The sequence below is a fragment of the Physeter macrocephalus genome, chromosome 19 (genome assembly GCF_002837175.3).
Source record: "Physeter macrocephalus isolate SW-GA chromosome 19, ASM283717v5, whole genome shotgun sequence".
NCBI lineage: Eukaryota > Metazoa > Chordata > Mammalia > Artiodactyla > Physeteridae > Physeter > Physeter macrocephalus.
In genome coordinates, this window is record NC_041232.1 from 27,310,629 (window position 1) to 27,330,249 (window position 19,621).

General features: G+C 44.8%; 1 protein-coding gene across 2 annotated transcripts in view; it reads right to left on the reverse strand.

Annotated features, from left to right (window-relative positions):
* Positions 1–19,621, reverse strand: part of RAB31 (RAB31, member RAS oncogene family) — a 114,009-nt gene that overhangs the window by 54,480 nt on the left and 39,908 nt on the right. For both annotated transcript variants that reach the window (XM_007127165.4, XM_007127164.4), the window contains exons 2-3: positions 18,303–18,382; positions 14,011–14,092 (exon numbers count right to left, since the gene is read on the reverse strand). In XM_007127165.4, the coding sequence (XP_007127227.1) occupies positions 14,011–14,092; positions 18,303–18,382 (162 nt within the window). The remainder of the gene's footprint in view (positions 1–14,010; positions 14,093–18,302; positions 18,383–19,621) is intronic.

Consider the following 19,621-nt stretch of genomic DNA (forward strand, 5'->3'; position numbering starts at 1 on the left):
AAGATCCCACATGCCGCGGAGCGGCTGGGCCCGTGAGCCGTGGCCGCTGGGCCTGCGCGTCCGGAGCCTGTGCTCCGCAACGGGAGAGGCCACAGCAGTAAGAGGCCCGCGTACCGCAAAAAAAAAAAAAAAAAAAAAAAAAAAAGTGTTCAGATAATTCTCAGGTGACATTTGTTTAGAAGAAGCACAGGCATTGTGAACAGTCAATCTGTCCCTCAAAAGAAGAGGCTGTTTATGTCCATGTGTGTGACTGTTTGTAATTGCTGGATGTCTACAGGGTAAGGGCAAGGGAACGGCCTTCTCTGAGCTTCTAAGACCCTCAGCTTTCACAGGTGCAAAGTGCGGCTCTCACTTCCAGCAACGGGCAAAATGATAAGTGGGCATGACCTTTCTGGAAAGCATCTGGACAATGTATTTAGAAAGTCTTACCTAAATGTCCATCGACAGAAGAGTGGATAAAGAAGATGTGGTACATATATTCAATGGAATATTACTCAGCCATAAAGAAGAATAAAATAATGCCATTTGTAGCAACATGGATGGACCTAGAGATCATCATACTAAGTGAAGAAAGTCAAAGACAAATATCATATGATATCACTCATATATGGAATCTAATTTTTAAAAATGACACGAACTTATTTACAAAACAGAAACAGACGTACAGACAGAGAAAACAAACTTATGGTTACCAAAGGAGAAATGTTGGGGGGAAGGATAAATCAGGAGCTTGGGATGAACACATGCACACTACCATGTATAAGATAGATAACCAACAAGGACCTACTGTATAGCACAGGCAACTCTACTCAATATTCTGTGATAATCCTACATGAGAAAAGAATCTAAAAAAGATTGAATATATGTATATGTACAGCTGAATCACTTTTTTGTACACTTCAAACTAACATAACATTGTAAATCAACTATACTCCCAATAAAATTAAAATTTTTTTAAAAGTCTTGAAACATTCATATGCTTTGACTCAACAATTCCACTTCTGAAGGGGATGATCAGAGGTGGCCTCGAAGAAACCAGAATTCATTCCAGAATCATCGGTAATGCTGAAAAATTGTAATCAACCTCAATGCCTAACCATCGGGGACTGGAAACGTAACTTTGGCTTAGCCGTATGATGGAATACTGGGCAGCAATTACACTCAAGTTTCTGAAAAATATGAAATGGCACGTGAGGCAGGATGGCTTAGTATTTCCCAAGGAAGGGTTTTCTGCAGAACCCTGTGAGCTGAAGTACTTTTTGGAAAAAAGGTTTCTTGGTCATGTAAGTTTGAGAAACTCTACATATTACAATGTTCCCCTGGAGGTTTACGGAGTTTTATTAGTACATGAAAGGCTCTGAAAATTTCTGTAGTAAAGGAACCTATTTATTTTGCTTTTAACTCAGAATTTTTGATTTACTTTTTACCTTTTTTCAAGTAATATTTATTAACATCTAGGGACCTAGTGAGTGTCCTGAGAACCCACCTTAGGGGCACAGGATGAAGATCCAAGACGGGGTGTTGACCTGCGTCTGGCTCTGTACCGGTTTGGGGGTGGCGGTGGCGGGGCGTGGGTGGTGACAGCTCAGGTTTTCCCAGCTCTGTGAGGACACTCACGGTTCAAGGTGAGACAGGCTCTGCATGGAACCTCCTTCCCCTGCCCTGCTCTTGCCATACCTGCAAAACAAAGCTCCCTTCTTCCCATCCCACAGCACCCTTTGTGTGCCTACACACACACACACACACACACACACACACACCCTCAGCACACAGGCAGAAAGTCCAGGAAACCTAATCCTTTAGACCACCCAGTCTGCTTCAGGCAAAACTCCTTACACGCAGGTTGGTGGTGTCATAAATTCCAGAGTAGCAAAATTCTGCACATCAAGGATGAGCAGTGGTGGAAAATACATGAAATTTCCAAACAAGGACAGGCACCAGCTAGGCTGTCTCTCCCCAGATGAGTAACCCAAGCCAGGGGGCTCTGGCATCGGGTCCTGGAACTTCAGGGACTGGTTGTTTTAGGATTTTCAGAGAACACTCTGTCCCTGGTGAGATGCTTCCATGCAGCCTGGGAGCCAGTGCTGGTCTGTCTCGAGGGCCAGCGCTCGAGCATAAATTCTCACCCTCCCCCAGAACACCAGGGCCACGCACACTCAAGGGCAGAAGCCAAAACACATCCCGAGGTCCCTCAGGATTCAAACAAAGAGGGAAGTGGTAGAGGAAAATTCCTGACATTCCGACATTCTCAGCTGGCAAAAGTTGAATGGAAAAACCACTACTGAATGCACTTTCTGTGTCATTCAGAAGAGCGTTTCTAAGTTTTACACAGACCCTCTCTCTCCACAGAAAAGCAGAGGCCTATTTAACATGCCTACTCAGATGTCCTAAAATCCAATAATATGTAAAGTTTAATAGAAAAGCCTATGAAAATGGTTATTTCTGAATAATGCCATTATAGGCAAACCATCACTTGTTTCCATATTTCCTAATTATTTTTAAAAAATTTTTAACAGGATACACTACTTTTGCAATGAGAGGGGATTTTTCCCCCCTCTGCTTTCTTTTTTCTTTTAATGTGCCAGTTAATGTCAAAGGGCTTCCTCTGCATTCGGAGATCAAAGGGTTAAAGCAAAAGTCCCAGGAGGAAGCTGGGGTTTAGGGTCACCTGACAAGGTGCGTGCCAACCTTCTGTAGCAGAAAATGGTAGGACCAAATCCAAATGTCTTTCCACAAAAAAGGTGTCGGCGTGGGAGTAAGGGGAAACAGATCAGCGTGTTTTAAAAGACAAGGTCATGAGCTGGCCTATTCTGATCCCTAGAATAATGTGTAAGACAGAAGTCAAGGTTTCGAAGCACTGTAGCAATTCACGTTTCTCCCACCCATGAAAAACCCAACCACGGGGACCCTCAGCTCTCAGTCCAGTTGGCTGCGGGGGTGGGGAGCGGTCCTATAAGTGCAGAACCACGTGTGCCCCACTTGCCCCTAAATCATCGGAGGAAAAGTGGTGATGGGGTCACGTCTCCCTCTCTCTCCTCCAGGCTCTGTGTACTCAGCCCTCTGAGCTTCAATGTCCCATTGTGGAGGCGAGTCCCCCGCGCAGTGGGACCACAGAGCATCACCCGGGATCGTACCTGAGCTGGCGACCCCGCACTCCCAGGCGCCGGCCACCCCGGTGCCAGCAAAGCTGGCCCTCGATGCAGCCACGAGGAAACCTCCCCGCCGCCCCGTGCATCACCTTCCTGAGCCCAGGTCGGCCTCCCGTGACCTACCGTCCCAAAGCTTCCATCAGTGCATTTAGATGTTGCCGTGGCCTCCATGCTGGCTGCACAGCAGGGGCTGGGGGATGCTGTCTTTTACTGCTGGGTTGCGATATTTGTTTACATACACTGTCGAATCTATTTTTAACTTTTTATCATGGAAATTTTCAAACACACACACAAGAAAAGAGCAGAGTATAATGCACGTCAGTGCTCTTATCCCCCAGACTCAGCACCCCTGACCCGCGGCCCCTAATATCCGCCCCCCGTCACCGCCCAGACCACCCCCACCACTGAAGTCCAATGCAGGAAACACTTGGCATCATATCATGTTAACTGTAAAGCAGAAGGATTTTTCTTCAAATATAAGTCAAATGTGTCACCTTCCTGTTCAACATCTGTCTAACTTAGCATAAAATCCACCCCTGGACTGTGGTGTCTAAGGCCCTCGTCGCTGGGGCACCAGGCCTGAACCTGCAGCCACAGGGAGTTGCAGGTTTTTCCCCCAGCTGGGACCCTCCTCCACCCATACCCACATGGCTCGCCCCCTCCTTCATTCACACATTTCTCAGCTGCCACCTCCTCCTCCGAGAACCTTCGGTGACCCCCTATCTGGGCAGCAGCAGGAACTCAACAAACATTCAGAGACTGAACCCACAGGATGAGCCAATACCCTGTGCAGGCAGGCTAGACAGGGGGATGGGGTGGGGTGGGGGTGTTACCATTTTACAGATGAGAAAACTGAGGCTCCGGATGATTATGTAAATTGCCCACAGACACACAGCTCTTAAAAGACCTTGAACACAGGTCTTCTGACCCCAAATTCCACGCTTTTTCCACTCATCAGCTGATTCTCTGAAATGAAGAAGCATTGCTTACAGAGATGAAGATACGGGTTGGCACTAACTTTACTCATTCATTCATCAGCTATCACCTGGACACCTGACACGTGACAGGGACCGTTCTAAGACATGGAGACTCACGGTTGGTAGGTAGGATAACAGCCCCCAAAGGTTTCCACCTAATCCCTGGACCTGTGGTGATGTTACAGTGCACAGCGACGGGCACTGGGTCCCTGGCCAGCTGATCCTGGGATGGACAGTTACCCTGGGTTACCAGGTGGGCCCAATGTCATCACAAGGGTCCTCTCACATGGAAGAGGGAGGCAGGCGAGTCAGAGGAACTTGAAGATGCTCTGCTGCTGGCTTTGAAGATGGACGAAGAAGCCACAAACCAAAGACTGTGGGCGGCCTCTGTAAAAGGCCAGGAAACGGATTCTTCCCAGAGCCTCTGCGAAGGAACCTGCCCAGACCTGTGAGAGCATGAGCCCGGGTTGTTTGAAGCCACAGGAAACAGAGAAGGTGAAGAAGACAGACAAATCCCCGTCCTCCAAAGCGCACATTTTCCTTGGAGTGGAGGGTGGAGGCACCGCCTTCAGAGGGGCTGCTCTGGAGATAAAGGCACACACGGTGAGGTCCCTCTCAGAGGACACTCCTCTGTCCCTGTGTAGACACGACCTGCTCTCTGCCCCAGGTTGCTCGAGAGTCACAGGGGGAAACTGGCCTCAACCCAAGCGGCACAGACCAGGCCTCACAATTAGAAGCCACTTAGGGTGTCACGTCCCAGACTAGATACACACGGTAAAAGCCCAATTATCGAAGCATCTTCATCTAGAGGAGCCACATCCCTCCACAGGACAGGGAGATGCCCTCTGGGGAACAAAGGAAGATAGTGGGGTCTGTCGTGATGGGGAGGATGCAGAGGGCAAGGGGCTGGGCCCCTTTCAGACCAGCTCAGGGCTGAGATTCCCGCCCCCAACTCCTGGGTCCCCACTCCCCATCCCCTTCCCCACTTCCAGTGTCCCATCCCACTGGCCGTGGGCAGAGACGTTTCCAGTGTTTCCCGAAGGATTTATTATTTTAGTACATGGACGTGTCCTTCCTCTTGCTCTCCTGTCAGCAGCATCTCTGACACACAGGAGGGCAATTCTGAACCTAAAGTCCTATTTTCCTGAATGACACCAACACCCACACACGGAACAACCCTGGGAACCAGGTCTATGAGCAACTAGCTCTGTCCCCTTTCCCACGCCACTGTCAGGCTTTTTTCCTGAAGTTTCTGCCGCCAGATAACTACCCCTCTTGGGCTGTACCACTTTTAACTAAAGGAGACTCCTGGGGCTTCTTCTAAGAGGAGCCGCTAAAAAAGAACGAAATAATGTCACGTGCAGCAATGTGGATGGACCTAGAGACTGTCATATAGAGTGAAGTAAGTCAGACAAAGACAGGTATCACATGATAGTCCTTATATGTGGAAACTAAAAAAAATGGTACAAACGATCTTATTTACAAAACATACATAGAGTCACAGATGTAGAAAACAAACTTATGGTTACCAGGGAGGGAAAGGGGAGGGGAGGGACAAGTTGGAAGATTGGGATTGACATATAAACACTACCATATATAAAATAGATAACTAACGAGAACTTACTGTATAGCACAGGGAATTCTACTCAATGCTTTGTAATGGCCTATATGGGAAAAGAATCTAAAAAAGAGTGGAATATGTATATGTATACCTCATTCACTTTGCTGTACAATAGAAACTAACACAACATTTTAAATCAACTCTACTCCAATAAAAATTTTAAAAAATAAAAATATAAATAAAAAAAAATAAGAGGAGCTGCTGTGACCTGGCCCCGTTGACAGCTGTTGATCTCATTTTAATAGCACACAGCACATCTGCAGGTTTCTAAGCTGTCTTCTTCCCATAAAACCTTCATCCAGTTTTCCTTTCTGGGAGCGTTCTTGGTGGGTGATGGAGCGAGGGGGTAGTTCCCTTATTCGGACCTTGATTCACCCTGTGACAGCACTGTTCTCTGGGGCAGGGGGTGCATGTACTCTACCTCCTCCCATTGAAGGGAGACCCACATGGAAGTTTGTGAGGAGGCGCCCCAGGATGGAGCCCCCCCCCAGCAGTGCTCCAAGTGTGTGCTCCGTGCTGGGAGCTGGGCCTCTCTTTCCAGGGGCTGCAAGGCGAGTCAGGGAGAAAACAAAGAGCAGCTCATTTGGAGCCTGTAAGAGGCCTCTTTCTTCAAGGATTCCTGAAGGTCAAAATTTCCTCTGACTTTAGCTGCAGCCTATGAATAGTGAACCACTTTCCTGACCATGGACTCCAGGGCCCTGAGAAAGAAGGAAAGAGAGCAGCAGACAGGTTTCTTTTGATGTTTGTAAAAGAGCCTGAACTTGACCTCAGATACTTGCTGTGTTCAGTTCTCTTTTCCTTCTCAAGGACCCATTCAGACCCAGCAGTGAGGCCACAGCATTCTCAACTGCATCCCAGCACCCGACCTCCAATCACCTAAGTTTCCAAATGATGGGAGACTGGTAGGTGCTGGCAGAATTCAGCCGAAGTAGGGGAACAAGCAGTACCGCTAACCAGCCCGGGCACCCAAGTTTTCACAACTGCACCCATGAAGCCATCAGCTCCTGGGGCCTCAGTGACTTTTCCTTCTCCAGGTACCCGGGGCTCAAGGAAAACTCCTGACAGAAGGAACAAGTAAAGATTAAACAAACCCGGGTGGTGCCAATATAGCTCTTTAGTATATATTTTCTGGAATCTTTTAAAATCTCTCACAATTGGGGGAAAGAAAAAGTCTGTGCACTCACTAGGAAAGTGACCCATAAGCCTTTTGAATCAATGAGTTTCAGAATATGATCACATTATCATTAGCAGTATGTATTAAGTCATAAAGTCTGGTCTTGGGTTAGATAATATTGCTGAAATAAAACTAAATCAGCTGCAGATACTACTACTTTGACGACTGATTCCTTCTTTTAAAAAATATATTTAGTTAAATACCATAAATTTCAAGTCTAATAATGGTTTGGTACATTGTAAGTGATAACTTCACAAATATGACCTTGTTTATGGTACTACATGAATTTACTACAGGGACCACATTTAAACATTTAAAAGATTGAATACTTTATTCAACATTTTTTCTTTAGGTACTACTCTGAGGTCAAGACTGCACTTCCAAATCACGAGTAATCTCCAAAAAGATGAAAGACAGTGTGAAACTCACTTATCACTTATAATTTAAAGGTTTAAGGAGTAGGTAACCTCAGATTCACTATGGATTCAATACAATCCCTATCAAAATCCTAACTGGAGTTTTTTTGATAATCATTTACAAGCTGATCCTAAAATTCATGTGGAAATGCAAGGGACCCAGAAGAGCCAAAAGAACCTTGAAAAAGAAAAACAAAGTTGGAGGACTCATACTTCCCAATTTCAAAGCTTACTACAAAGCTACAGGAAAATTTTAGATCAAAGGAATAGGACCGAGAGTCAGGAATTAAACCTTCACACGTGTGGCCAATTGATCTTCAACAAAGGTGCCAAGACAACTAACTGGGCAAAGAATAGTCTTTTCAATTGTGTGTATGATACTGACATACAAAGAATGAAGCTGAATTCCTTTCTTACCAAGATACACAAAAAGTAACAACAAATGATCAGAGAGCTAAATGTAAGAGCTAAGACTATAAAACTCTCAGACGAACATACAGGAGCAAATCCAGTGACATGAGTTAGGCAAAAATGTGGAGAAATTGGAACCTCATGCATTGCTGGTAGGAATATAAAATGGTGCAAGCACTTTGGAAAACAGCTTGGCAGCTCCTCAGAATGCTAAACTTAAGAGTCACGACCAATTTCACCCCTAGATACATACCCAAGAGATTTTTAAAAATGCATCTGCACAAAAACTTGTACAAGAATGTTCACAGCACCATTTATTCATAAAAGCCAAAAAGTGTAAACAACCCAAACGTCCATCAACTGATGGATGGATAAACAAAATGTAGTAATCCATACGATGGAACATAAATGAGCCGTAAGGAGGAAGTACTGACCCAGCTACAACACAGATGAACCTTGATGACATTATGCTCAGTGAAAGAAGACAGTCAGAAAACCCACAGACTGCATGAGTCCATTTATATGAAATGTCCAGATTAGGAAAATCTAGAGACTGAAATTAGCCGAGGGCTGGGGGATTTGAGGGGAGGCTATTTTTTAGTCTGTATGTGTGTTCTTCAATTTCATCCTTAAAAAAGCATAAAACAATGAGCTTGATTTCAGAAGCCAGTCTATCCAACTTCAGATGTTTGCAGAGGACTGGAGAGTTTTTATGCTAATAACGGAATCATCAACTCGCCTTTGTGGAGTCTGTGACTGTGGTTCATTTGAAACCAAAATTACACAAATGCACCCGTTACGGCTCAGGCAGTCCACTAGGAAAGACAGACAGCTATAACACTGACTCTAACCAAATGAAACAAAAGAATAAGATGAGGGATTCCCTGGTGGCGCAGTGGTTAAGAATCCGCCTGCCAATGCTGGGGACACGGGTTTGAGCTCTGGTCCAGGAAGATCCCACATGCCAGGCTTCCCTGGTGGCGCAGTGGCTGAGAATCTGCCTGCCAATGCAGGGGACACCGGTTCGTGCCCCGGTCCAGGAAGATCCCACATGCCGGGGAGCGGCCCGTGAGCCATGGCCGCTGAGCCTGTGCGTCCGGAGCCTGTGCTCCGCAACGGGAGAGGCCACAACAGTGAGAGGCTCGCGTACCACAAAAAAAAAAAAAAAAAAAAGATCCCACATGCCGCGGAGGAACTAAGCCCGTGCGCCATAACTGCTGAGCCTGCGCTCTAGAGCCCGCGAGCCACAACTACTGAGCCCACGTGTCACAACTACTGAAGTCTACACGCCCTAGAGCCTGTGCTCCGCAACAAGAGAAGCCACCGCAATGAGAAGTCCACGCACCGCAACGAAGAGTAGCCCCCGCTTGCCGCAACTAAAGAGAGCCCGCGCGCAGCAACAAAGACCCAACGCAGCCAAAAATAAATAAATAAAATTAATTAATTAATTTTTTTAAAAAAAGAATAAGATGATGCTAATATTTTTCCAGGTTAGATTCTTAAAATAATGCTGCTCTGATGGATCAGACCAAGAGAAGGAAGCCTGACATTTTTCCAAGATACTCACATTTTCAATGGCATTATTCTATAGATTGTGATTGTGTTTTAAAGCAGGCACAGAAGGATCTGGAAGCACACATCTAGAAACTGAAGGTTGCATCTCACATTGTGATATTTAATAGCAATGAGGATATGCTGGTCCCTAGTTTAAGTGAAAAAACAAAGGAGGAAATCAAAGGAAACTCCAAGGGAAGGAATGACGTGTTGATACCGTGGGACAGAAGTCTCATCTCCCCTCACAAACTCTGACGATGGGAGGACAGACCGGGCAGATAAATCCCTTTGTCTTCCCCGGGGCGCTCTCTGAGCTGCGGTCCCTGAGAGCATCCTTCTCGGGGTTTTGCTCACCTACCGATGCTCCTCCTCACAGATCAGCATGAAGCGGAAACCAGCACCCAGGCGAACAGGGCAGGATGGAAACCCCAGAAGCCCCCGCCGAGCTCCAACACGGGCACTCTTCCCTGGCAACAGCCCTCTGGGGAGCAGCAAAGTAAATGCACACATCTCGAAAATGGTAAGCTTTTAACAAATTGGATTCAACAATCAATTGAAAATGGTTACTTTTTTTTAAACCATTTTTCTTACAGAGGCACTCGGTGGATGACCATTTGCCATTGAAAGAACTGGAGGACGCCCATCATATATGGCTGAACTAAAAGCAAAATTAAGACAACATATCAAGAAAGAATGCACTCTTAGACCCAGACAAAACTCTAGTTTGAAAAGATACATGCACCCCTATGTTCATAGCAGCACTATTCGCAATAGCCAAGACATGGAAACAACCTAAATGTCCATCAACAGAGGAATGGATAAAGAAGATGTGGTACATATACACAATGGAATACTACTCAGCCACAAAAAGAATGAAATAATGCCATTTGCAGCAACATGGATGGACCTAGAGATTGTCATACTAAATGAAGAAAGAAAGAGAAAGACAAATACCATATGATATCACTTATATGTGAAATCTAAAGTACGACACAAATGAACATATCTATGAAACAGAAACACACTCACAGACAGAGAGAACAGACTTGTGGTTGCCAATGGCGCCGGGCAGGGAAGGACTGGGAGTTTGGGATTAGCAGAGGCAAACTATTATATATAGGATGGATAAACAACAAGGTCCTATTGTACAGCACAGGGAACTATATTCAATATCCTGTGATAAACTGTAATGGAAAAGAGTGTATATATGTATAAGTGAGTCACTTTGCTATACAGCAGAAATCAACACAACACTGTAAATCAACTATACTCCAATAAAATGTAAAACAAAAAAAGAATGAATGCACTCTTATACAAGGACAGGAGAACTGGGATCCTTTTACATCTTCAGTGCCCAGAGGGAAAAATTAACTTTCAAGAGTACGAATCTGTGCCACACGTATAATGCAGGATTAGTACCGGCAGTAAGTAGCGCATCGACGGAAGTGCCGTGTGTGCCAGGCAGACACAGACTTGGTCTAATTTTGAGGAATTAACATATGCAAAGCACTGCACTCAGCAGTCTCCCTCCTTGAGGACACAGAAATCTGTCTTGATATTGTCAACTCATAAATCCAAAGAGATTGGGTTTGTTTAGCGTTGTGAAAACTAAGGAGAACAGCAGCAGATTTCTACGAAGATAAGCAGGGAAAATAAAACGCATTGGACTCCAACAATTAATGAGAGAACCAACAGCACTCTGCACCAGCAACAGCAGGGAATTTATTTTTAGCTCAAACATGAGGCAACGTCATTATGAGCACGATTAAGTCCCGCCACGAGCTGCCAAAACGACTGAAAGACTGCCATCCTAGAGAGACCGCACAGGGGGACCACGGACAAGGTCAGCCAGGAGTCACACACCAGCCCTTCGAGGGTCCGAGGCATCGGACAACCAAGAGTCTGGGTGGATACGGCTCACTCGCTCGCCACAAACTGGATTCACCTGAAGTTACCACCCAAACCCCATCCCTCCTCCCTGAAGTATAAAGAGAATCACTAGTACGGAGTTGTGCCTTGCACTTACAAGGCTAACACTTTTCAAATTATAGGCACAGTAATATAGTCACAGGTGTCTATAACCTCTAAGAATCAAATTTCAGAAAAGCAATTAGAAGAATTAAAAATACAGTCATATGAAAAAAATTTTATTGCTATGTTGCTTTGAGACGCTAAGTGGGCCAGACTCCAAACTAAAATAGTCACTTTAGAGCCAAATTTCATCAAAAGCAATCAACCTCTTGAATATTTCATTGGAATAAGTAAGTAAATGTCAAATGTCCTGTTTAGATTATACAGAAATCTCCCTTTAAGGACACTATTATCAAGTGAAAACGGCAGATTATAAAGACTCATGATCCCATTGATATGAAATTATCAGCACACACAGTGAGCTATCTGAAGGATGGTCACCTACTGTCAACAGTGGAAACATCTGGGGGTTGGGATTTTGGATAATTTTACTTTCAACTGTATGGTTTTGTATGATTTTTCTATCATAACAGAACTATAAAGCACAGGACCCAGAATGCTGGATTCAAATTTCAGCTTTATACCTTATTAGCTGTGTGATCTTGAGCAAGTTACTTAACCTCTCTGTGCCTGGGTCACCTCCCCTGTAAATGGAGATAAAGACAGTCCCCAGCTCAGAGTGCTGTGAGCAGGCTAAATGCATTGGTGCACAGAAGGCACTCAGCACAGGGCTGGAGCATAGCAAGCCTTCAGGACACGGCAGCCGGCGGTAGAAGCCGCAGCGCTGCCAGATCTATGTAAAATTGACTTATTACGCTCACTAAAAGCAGCTGCAAAATCAACTATTTCATGGGCAAAAATAAAAAGGGAAGCAAGAAAATCTCACTGCTTAAGTTTAAATAACAACCCCTCAAACTCCCAAAACAAAAACCTAGCAGATCTACTACAGAGAACACACAAGTACATTCAGAAGAGGTCCCTAAAAAGACATTTCCCCTGGAATCCATCCCCCTCACTTCAGGAAACAGAGAAAGAGGGGCCCCAGGCAGCGGCTTCATATGTGCATATCTGCACTCTCAATTCCGCAGAGAAACAGAAGACATTCTAATGAGGTTAGCATTTGTAGGACAGAAGATTCGTCCCAATTAAAGAAAAGGAAATCTCTGAAACGCCTTAATCTACAAATGCTGGAATGTTCATTTTAAGAGTGGATTTATAGAAAATGAAAATTATCTAAACACACACTTGATTTGTCAGGAGCTGATGATGAAAAATGATGGATTATCCTGAAGCCTGGATTTTCTTTCTTTGAGAGGGAGACGGTCCACAGAATCGATAAGTGAATTCAGTGGTGTATTAGAGGCTGGTAAGGGCTATGGAGAAAAATGGGGTGGGGAGGGCGGGGAGGAAGTGCTGACATTCTAGGCAGGGTGGGCAGAGAAGGTGACGTCTGAGCTGGGACCAGATCAGGGGAAGTTCAACCTGTCACTCCACGATCACAAGCTCTGGTGAAAGTTTTGATCAGGCTGAAAGCTCTCGTTGAAGACAAAGTATTGGTTACCGCTGTGTTCAATTCTCCTGGCCACCCCTCTCAACTTTGATAACATACACTCTACTTACTACACACATTCTCTGTTCTAGACAGTCTGCTGGTGTTTGTTATTTCACTTTTTAAAATCTAAAGATGTGAGGTTCTTGAGTAATCTCCATAAATATCTTCAGCAAAGAAAAAGAATCAGGAATAAGAAAGCAGTCATCTGCTGTTTCTGGTAACCCAATGACCATTGCCCTGTTTCCAAGCAAGAGAACCCAGACTTTCCTCAGGGAACAAAGCCCGTCCGGCTCCCAGCCAGCAGGGTTCAGGCGCAACTGAGCGTAGCCCTCACCTCCAGGGGTAAGTGTACTGCCTGGCCCCACCAGAAGGGGCACCACAGTCCCCGAGCACATGACCAGGTGGAGGAGGACCACAGGGGCAGGTCTGGGAAGAGGTGCCTGCTTCCTGGGGTTGCTGATGAGGCCTCCTTGCCACCCTTGTGGAAGGGAAGCTGGTGGGTCAGTCTAAAAATGAAGTCAATTTAAAGGTAAGCAAGCCAAGGACTTCCCTGGTGGCACAGTGGTTAAGAATCCGCCTGCCAATGCAGGGGACACGGGTTCAAGCCCTGCTCTGGGAAGATCCCACATGCCGTGGAGCAACGAAACCCATGCGCCACAACTACTGAGCCTGCGCTCTAGAGCCCGTGAGCCACAACTCCTGAGCCCACGTGCCACAACTACTGGAGCCCACACACCTAGAGCCCGTGCTCTGCGGCAAGAGAAGCCACTGCAACGAGAAGCCCTCGCACCGCAATGAAGAGTAGCCCCTGCTCACCACTAGAGAAAGCCCGCACGCAGCAATGAAGACCCAGTGCAGCCAACAATATAAATAAATAAATAAATAAAATAAATTAAAAATTAAAAATAAATAAAATAAAGGGAAGCAAGCCAAGAAAACTGAAAAGAGATGGACGCCCTGGACAGCACGTTGGCAGGAATGGAACTCAGCCTCACCCTAAGATTATTTTGCCCCCTTCTTTTTCTCATAGCTGAAGAGTACATTTCCTTTTTTGCTTAAATTATTTCAAGCTGGGTTTCTATCACTAGCAACCAAAAGTCTTGCCAAATACAAAGAAACCATTGGTCGTTGGCATTTTTTTTCCCCCAGGATTTTCCCTAGAAAGCCAGCAGCAGCAGTTCTTACCCGTTCCTGACCAGCAGTGTCCCAGATGAGGAACTTATGAAGTTCATTTCCACAAGGCACTGTTTTGGTCATAAAAGATGCCCTGAAAAAGAAAACCGACATCTCCACGTTACCCATCACCCCTACAACCTTCACGAAGACTCTTGTTTCCAACAAGTGAAGGTGGAGCCTCTGCAGGACTCCAGAAGCTCTCCTCTCAGTGGTCACAGAGAGGAAAGAAGGGCTGTGGAGTCCTGTCACCAAAAAAAATATTCTGCATTTTCTGTTAGTCCAACGGGGGGTTTAGCAGGGGAGAAGGCAAAGAATGCATTCAAAACACTGTTTCCAAAACATTTATCTTCAATTGTTCTAAGATATTATGCCTGAAATCAGGAAAGAAAATAAAACCTTAGATTTTAAAAACATATTATCACCACAGTGAAGAGTGAAAGAGCAGCTGGTATTTGGGCATTTGACAGTGTGGGCCCTGCAGAGGTGCAAACAGTGGCGCATACTCCCTGCTCTATGAATCCAGCACTGGTAGAAGCGTTTAGAATACTGTATCTCATTCCCATCCTGCTTGCCTAAGTGCAGGGATAAAGATGGGTAGCTTAACAAACATTTGTTTTCTCCAAGAAAAAGGAAGGATTTGAAATTCTCAGTAGATAATGAAACCTTGCTATTTTCTTTTTTGCATAGTTCCTCTTAAAGCTTTCTCTTTGTGCTCAGGAAAGATGTAAAAATCCTTGCACTGGATAAAGCTTCCCATTCATTAAAAAATAGCAAGCCTCTCCAATCCTGTGACAGCCAGACATGAGGAGCCTCCTGATGTGATGCGATTAGTACACGCATCACCTGTGCAGCATTCCGGGCAAAAATGTTTAATCTGAATTTAATCATGAGGAAGCAATCGGGCAAATCTGGAATGGGGAACATTCTACCAGACAACAGCCTGGATGCTCGGAATAAGTCAGTGTCATGAAAAGCAAACAAAACAAAAGGCAGGGGAATTGTCCTAGATTAAGAGAAAGAGACAAAACAACCAAATGCACTGTATGGACCTTGACTGGACCCTGGAGACCATGGATTAGGAGGAAAAGCGCTTCAAAAGATATTTTGAGGACAACTGGAGAAATTTAAATTTAGACTATATGTCAGATATTATCATTGAATTGAACTAACTTTCTAGGTACAATAATGGTGTCCTCCTCATGTTCTCCTTAGGAGATGCACACCGGAGTCTGCAGGGGAAACATGTCAGGGTGTCTCTCACTTTCATGGACCCCGCAGGCCCTCCTGGTCCAGTGCAGAGTCCAGCCCTGCGACCAACCACTCAGCACTCATCCCAGTAATATTTCCTCAATTTCTACTCCTTTCCCCCAAGACTAAGAGGCAAACTACAGAAGTCCCAGGGAGAAAGGTATTCGGCCCTGCAATTCCCATACTGTTCCCACAACATACACACACACCAAGGTTAATAGCTCTAATTATCAACATACAATTGTACTAAATGGAAATTCTAAGTATTTTTCTAAGTAATATGACCTAATATGATCATATCGCATCTGCTCCATGACATTTCATTTCTTTAAGAGTTCTTAAACTATACATCCCAGATTACCAGTCAGAGCAAATATATTCTAAAAATAAAAATATCTTTACTATTTTTCTCATTATAAAAGCAATATTAAGTATTTCACAAAAAAGAAATTCAAAAAATGAAAATAAAATGGGAAAGTAAAATCAACTGTAATTTCACTACCTAGCCACAATCACTGCTAATAAGTTGGTATATGTCCTTCCAAATGATCTTTACACAATTTTTACCCCCAAATTGATGATACATAAATTTTGTTTTTCCCCCACATTATATATTGTGGACATCTTTCTATTTCTATGAATACAGATCAACATCATTATCTAAAGGGACTGCATATTACACACCATGTTATGGATGTAAGTTCATCTTCATCACCTATTTTTCACTATTATGACAATAGTTACATGAATATCGTTGTACCTAAATCTTTGTGTCCTTGTACAGCTATTCTTTGGGCTTAATTCTTAGAAGCATATATTCTCCACGTTGCTATGTTCACCAAATGGTGGGTTGTACCAACCTATATGCCCACCGCAGTGTATGAGATGACCTTTTCCCAACCAAGAATCTTTCAAATCTTTCAGGACAACACATAGAAAATGGTATCTCATTCCTGTTTCTGTTATGGTTATCATAAGTCTGGACATCATTTTAGTGTTTGCTGTTCACTTGTTTTGCTTTTGTGAATCTTTAGTTCATGACCTTTTCCCACTTTTCAGTTGGGATGTTCATCCCTTTCTTATGTCCTTTTTGAGTATTTTACACCAACTTTTTGTAACAGTATATTTTTAAAAATATTTTTCCAGTTAAATCTTTGCCCTTTAACTTGGTTTATGGATTTTTTCTAAAAACGCTTTTTTAAATTTTATGTGGACAGCTATATCAATATTTTGTCTCGGTACTTATTTTTGTTTTTGTTTCTACTTTGATGTAAGCAGACTTTCATTCATTTTTCAATATATTCTAGGCAATGGGATAAATAATACAGCAACTCTGCCCTTAAAAAGTTCTCAGGCTTAGAAAACTAAGTTTGTGCCTTTAAAATCGTAGACTTTACTAACTGGGAAAAAAAAAAAAAATCCAGGCCAACCCCTTCACTTTACAGATAAGAGGGGCGTAAATCTGAGACCTGAGAGATGGCCTTGACCCTGGTCAAAGAAGAATCTGATGACACAGTCAGGAGGGAATGTAGAGGTCCCGCCGCCAGCCTGTGGAACGGGGGCTCACAAAGTCCCTCAGTTTGCTCACCTGTGAAACAGGTCCCAGATCTATTCTGCATGATCTACAGGCTGTTGCAGGGTCAAATGAGGAAATGATAGCTGTGAAATCCCCCACTTGGTACACAGTAAGCCCGTGAGGAACAGCTCTAGTCATAGTAGTAATGAGTATCATATATAAATATGTACGTATATACCTACATGTGCAGACACACTACACACACACGCGTGTGCATCCCTCTCTGTTCCTGATTTCCTGCCACTAGGAGAAAGACTATCACTATTTGAAATGAAGACCGACAACCATTGCTCTTTTGGTTGTTTGGGGTTTTTTTTCAGCCTCCTTGCTAGCTTACGACTTCAGACTCTCAGGCATCCTCTCTTCCCTCTGGTTGCCTTCTCGAGCGATGGGCGTGAGCAATGCTGAACTGACTTCGTTCTCTGCGGGAAGCAAAATCTGGCAGAGAAGTTACCACAAATTCCTTGTAAAGGTCGAAATAGAAAGGGAGGTGCACACAGACGTCTGTTCAGGATGCCGACAATCTGCCTGAACAGCAGCCTGGGTTTCTTATGAGTCACAGGACGATAAGGATGAACTTTCGCTGCTGAAATGCTGCCCTTGCACAGCCTTCCGTCTTTCCCCAGCGCAGTGATCTCAGTGGGAGAGAGCCGGGCTCCCAGAGGACTCACTTGTTGTGAGTCAGAAGCTTGCTGTGCGCCCCGCCATAAATTTTCTCCACTTACGGCTGCTGGAGACCATCACCCTGTCCTCATCAATCCTACCCAGTTCTCAAAATTTACACACACATTGTTTCTCTGCTGAGGAAGACCAAACCTTGCTCTCTGCAGAGAGCATGCTGTCTTCAGGGAGAAAAATAAGCCAGGCCAAGTTCTAAGACAGTGAAATATCAGGCACCTGCAAAGCAGCACAGCAAAAGCGCATCTGGCGAAGGCATCCGTAGGAAAGGGGAAAATGGAACAGGAAAATGCTCCTACGTTCCAAGGTCGTGGTCTGGGGTGAGCAATCCTCCCCTCCCCTCCCAAGCATTAGAAAGGAGATGCTGACGTTGGATTAAGCCAGGAAAGGAAAATCAATCGGCCCACAGGCTGCGCAGACAGCTCTGCTGTGAGTGGATGCGTTCCGGTTTCCCGGCAGGCGAGTCAAAGCAGAACCCTCAGGGATTTGCCCCAAGTCTCGACTTCCATCTGGAAATAAAGCCAGCATGATTTGCAGAATAACGCTCTTGGAGATCAAGGAAATGGCCTTAGGCTGCAGTGTGAGGAGGCTGGTTGGGGGGATGGAGGGGATTGACAGGGACAGTAAGACCGGACACACTGCCTAAACGTCCCTGACTTTCTGTCCAAGTCTTTACAGTTGGGACTGGATCTCACTCACTGGCTGGAATGAAAACCACTTGAAGGCTCAGACACAGAATGACCTCTCTGAGTGCTCAGAAAGGAGGAAAGGTGAATTAGAAGAACAGGTGAGAACTCACCCAATGGTTGGGCTGATGTTGTGGTCAAAGTGATCCTGGACAAAGCGACACACGATGCTCGATTTCCCGACACCGGTGTCCTGGAAGAGGAAGAGAACACAGCCGTGAAGATCGAGGCTGCCGATTCTGACCGAGTCTAAACAGAACCCAGGACACGGGAGCTTACTTCCAGTTGGTGGGAAGGGGGATATCTTCCTCTATTTCATACCAGCATTTTCAACAGTGAAATCATATTGCTTTCATAAAATGAAAAGAAGTATGGTAAAAATAAGTTTAAGAAACATGTCCCATCTATATACAATAACTAACCTAGAACTGGCATATTCACAATACATTTATTTCCAGAAATTTGGAAATTTTTGGAGGGGTCTAAGACATATGGCAATGCATCACATTGTTTTGCTAGAAATAGAATTGATTTTGTTCAAAATTTTAGCACTCTAAAAAGATGTAATCTATTTTTCTAGGTATCGCCCTGTAAAAATGATGAATTCTAATTATTGCATTTCTAACATTTTCTCTCTAGAATCTGATGGCTGCATAAGAACCTCCAGCTTTGCTCAATTATATAAAGGTCGCATCTCAGCTCTTTCTCTGTTAAATAATTCTTTAAAGCTGATTAGGATAGGGTCCAGTTACACACTGGAACTAGGACACATGCGTTTTTCTGCAGTCCCCTTCCAAAACCCTTGGTCAAATGGTTCAAGGAATACAAAACACAAATTCACAAGGTCAAAGAGATGGGAGAAGAGACAACCATCAGACCAGTGATGACAGGGAGAAGCAGTGTTGGGGGAGGGGGTGTCACTGGAGCCAAAGGGCCTGCAGGGAGGAGAGCAAGTCAGTCCACACCCACATTCCCTGAAAGTATCAAGAGCTGGAGGGCAACGCTGGAATCAGAATCAGGTGAAAAGCTGCACAAAATAACACGCTGAGCGCCCCAGGCACGTTACCAGAGGGACATTCCATAAGGACCCAGGAGGCTGACTCTCCAGGAACTGGGTATCAGCCACTGGCTGGCTCGGGACTCCACATGCAGCTCAGGGGGCCCGGGGGCCACTGCCCTGGCCTGCGAGACCCCAGATGGAAGAGGCGAGGGTGCCCCTCTGGGGAAGAGGAAAACCCTGCAGACCCTGATATGTGGCGTCCCCCAACTACAGGCCACGTGTGCACCCACCCACAAGTCCCCGTGCAAACAGAGCTTTGGGGATGCATTTTCATCTTTTAAAAAGAAAGGCTCAGCTAAGAAATACCAGACATTTATACCCACAAAAAAAGAGCAGTATGCAATTTTAGAAGATCATTCAGAAAGTTAAGAG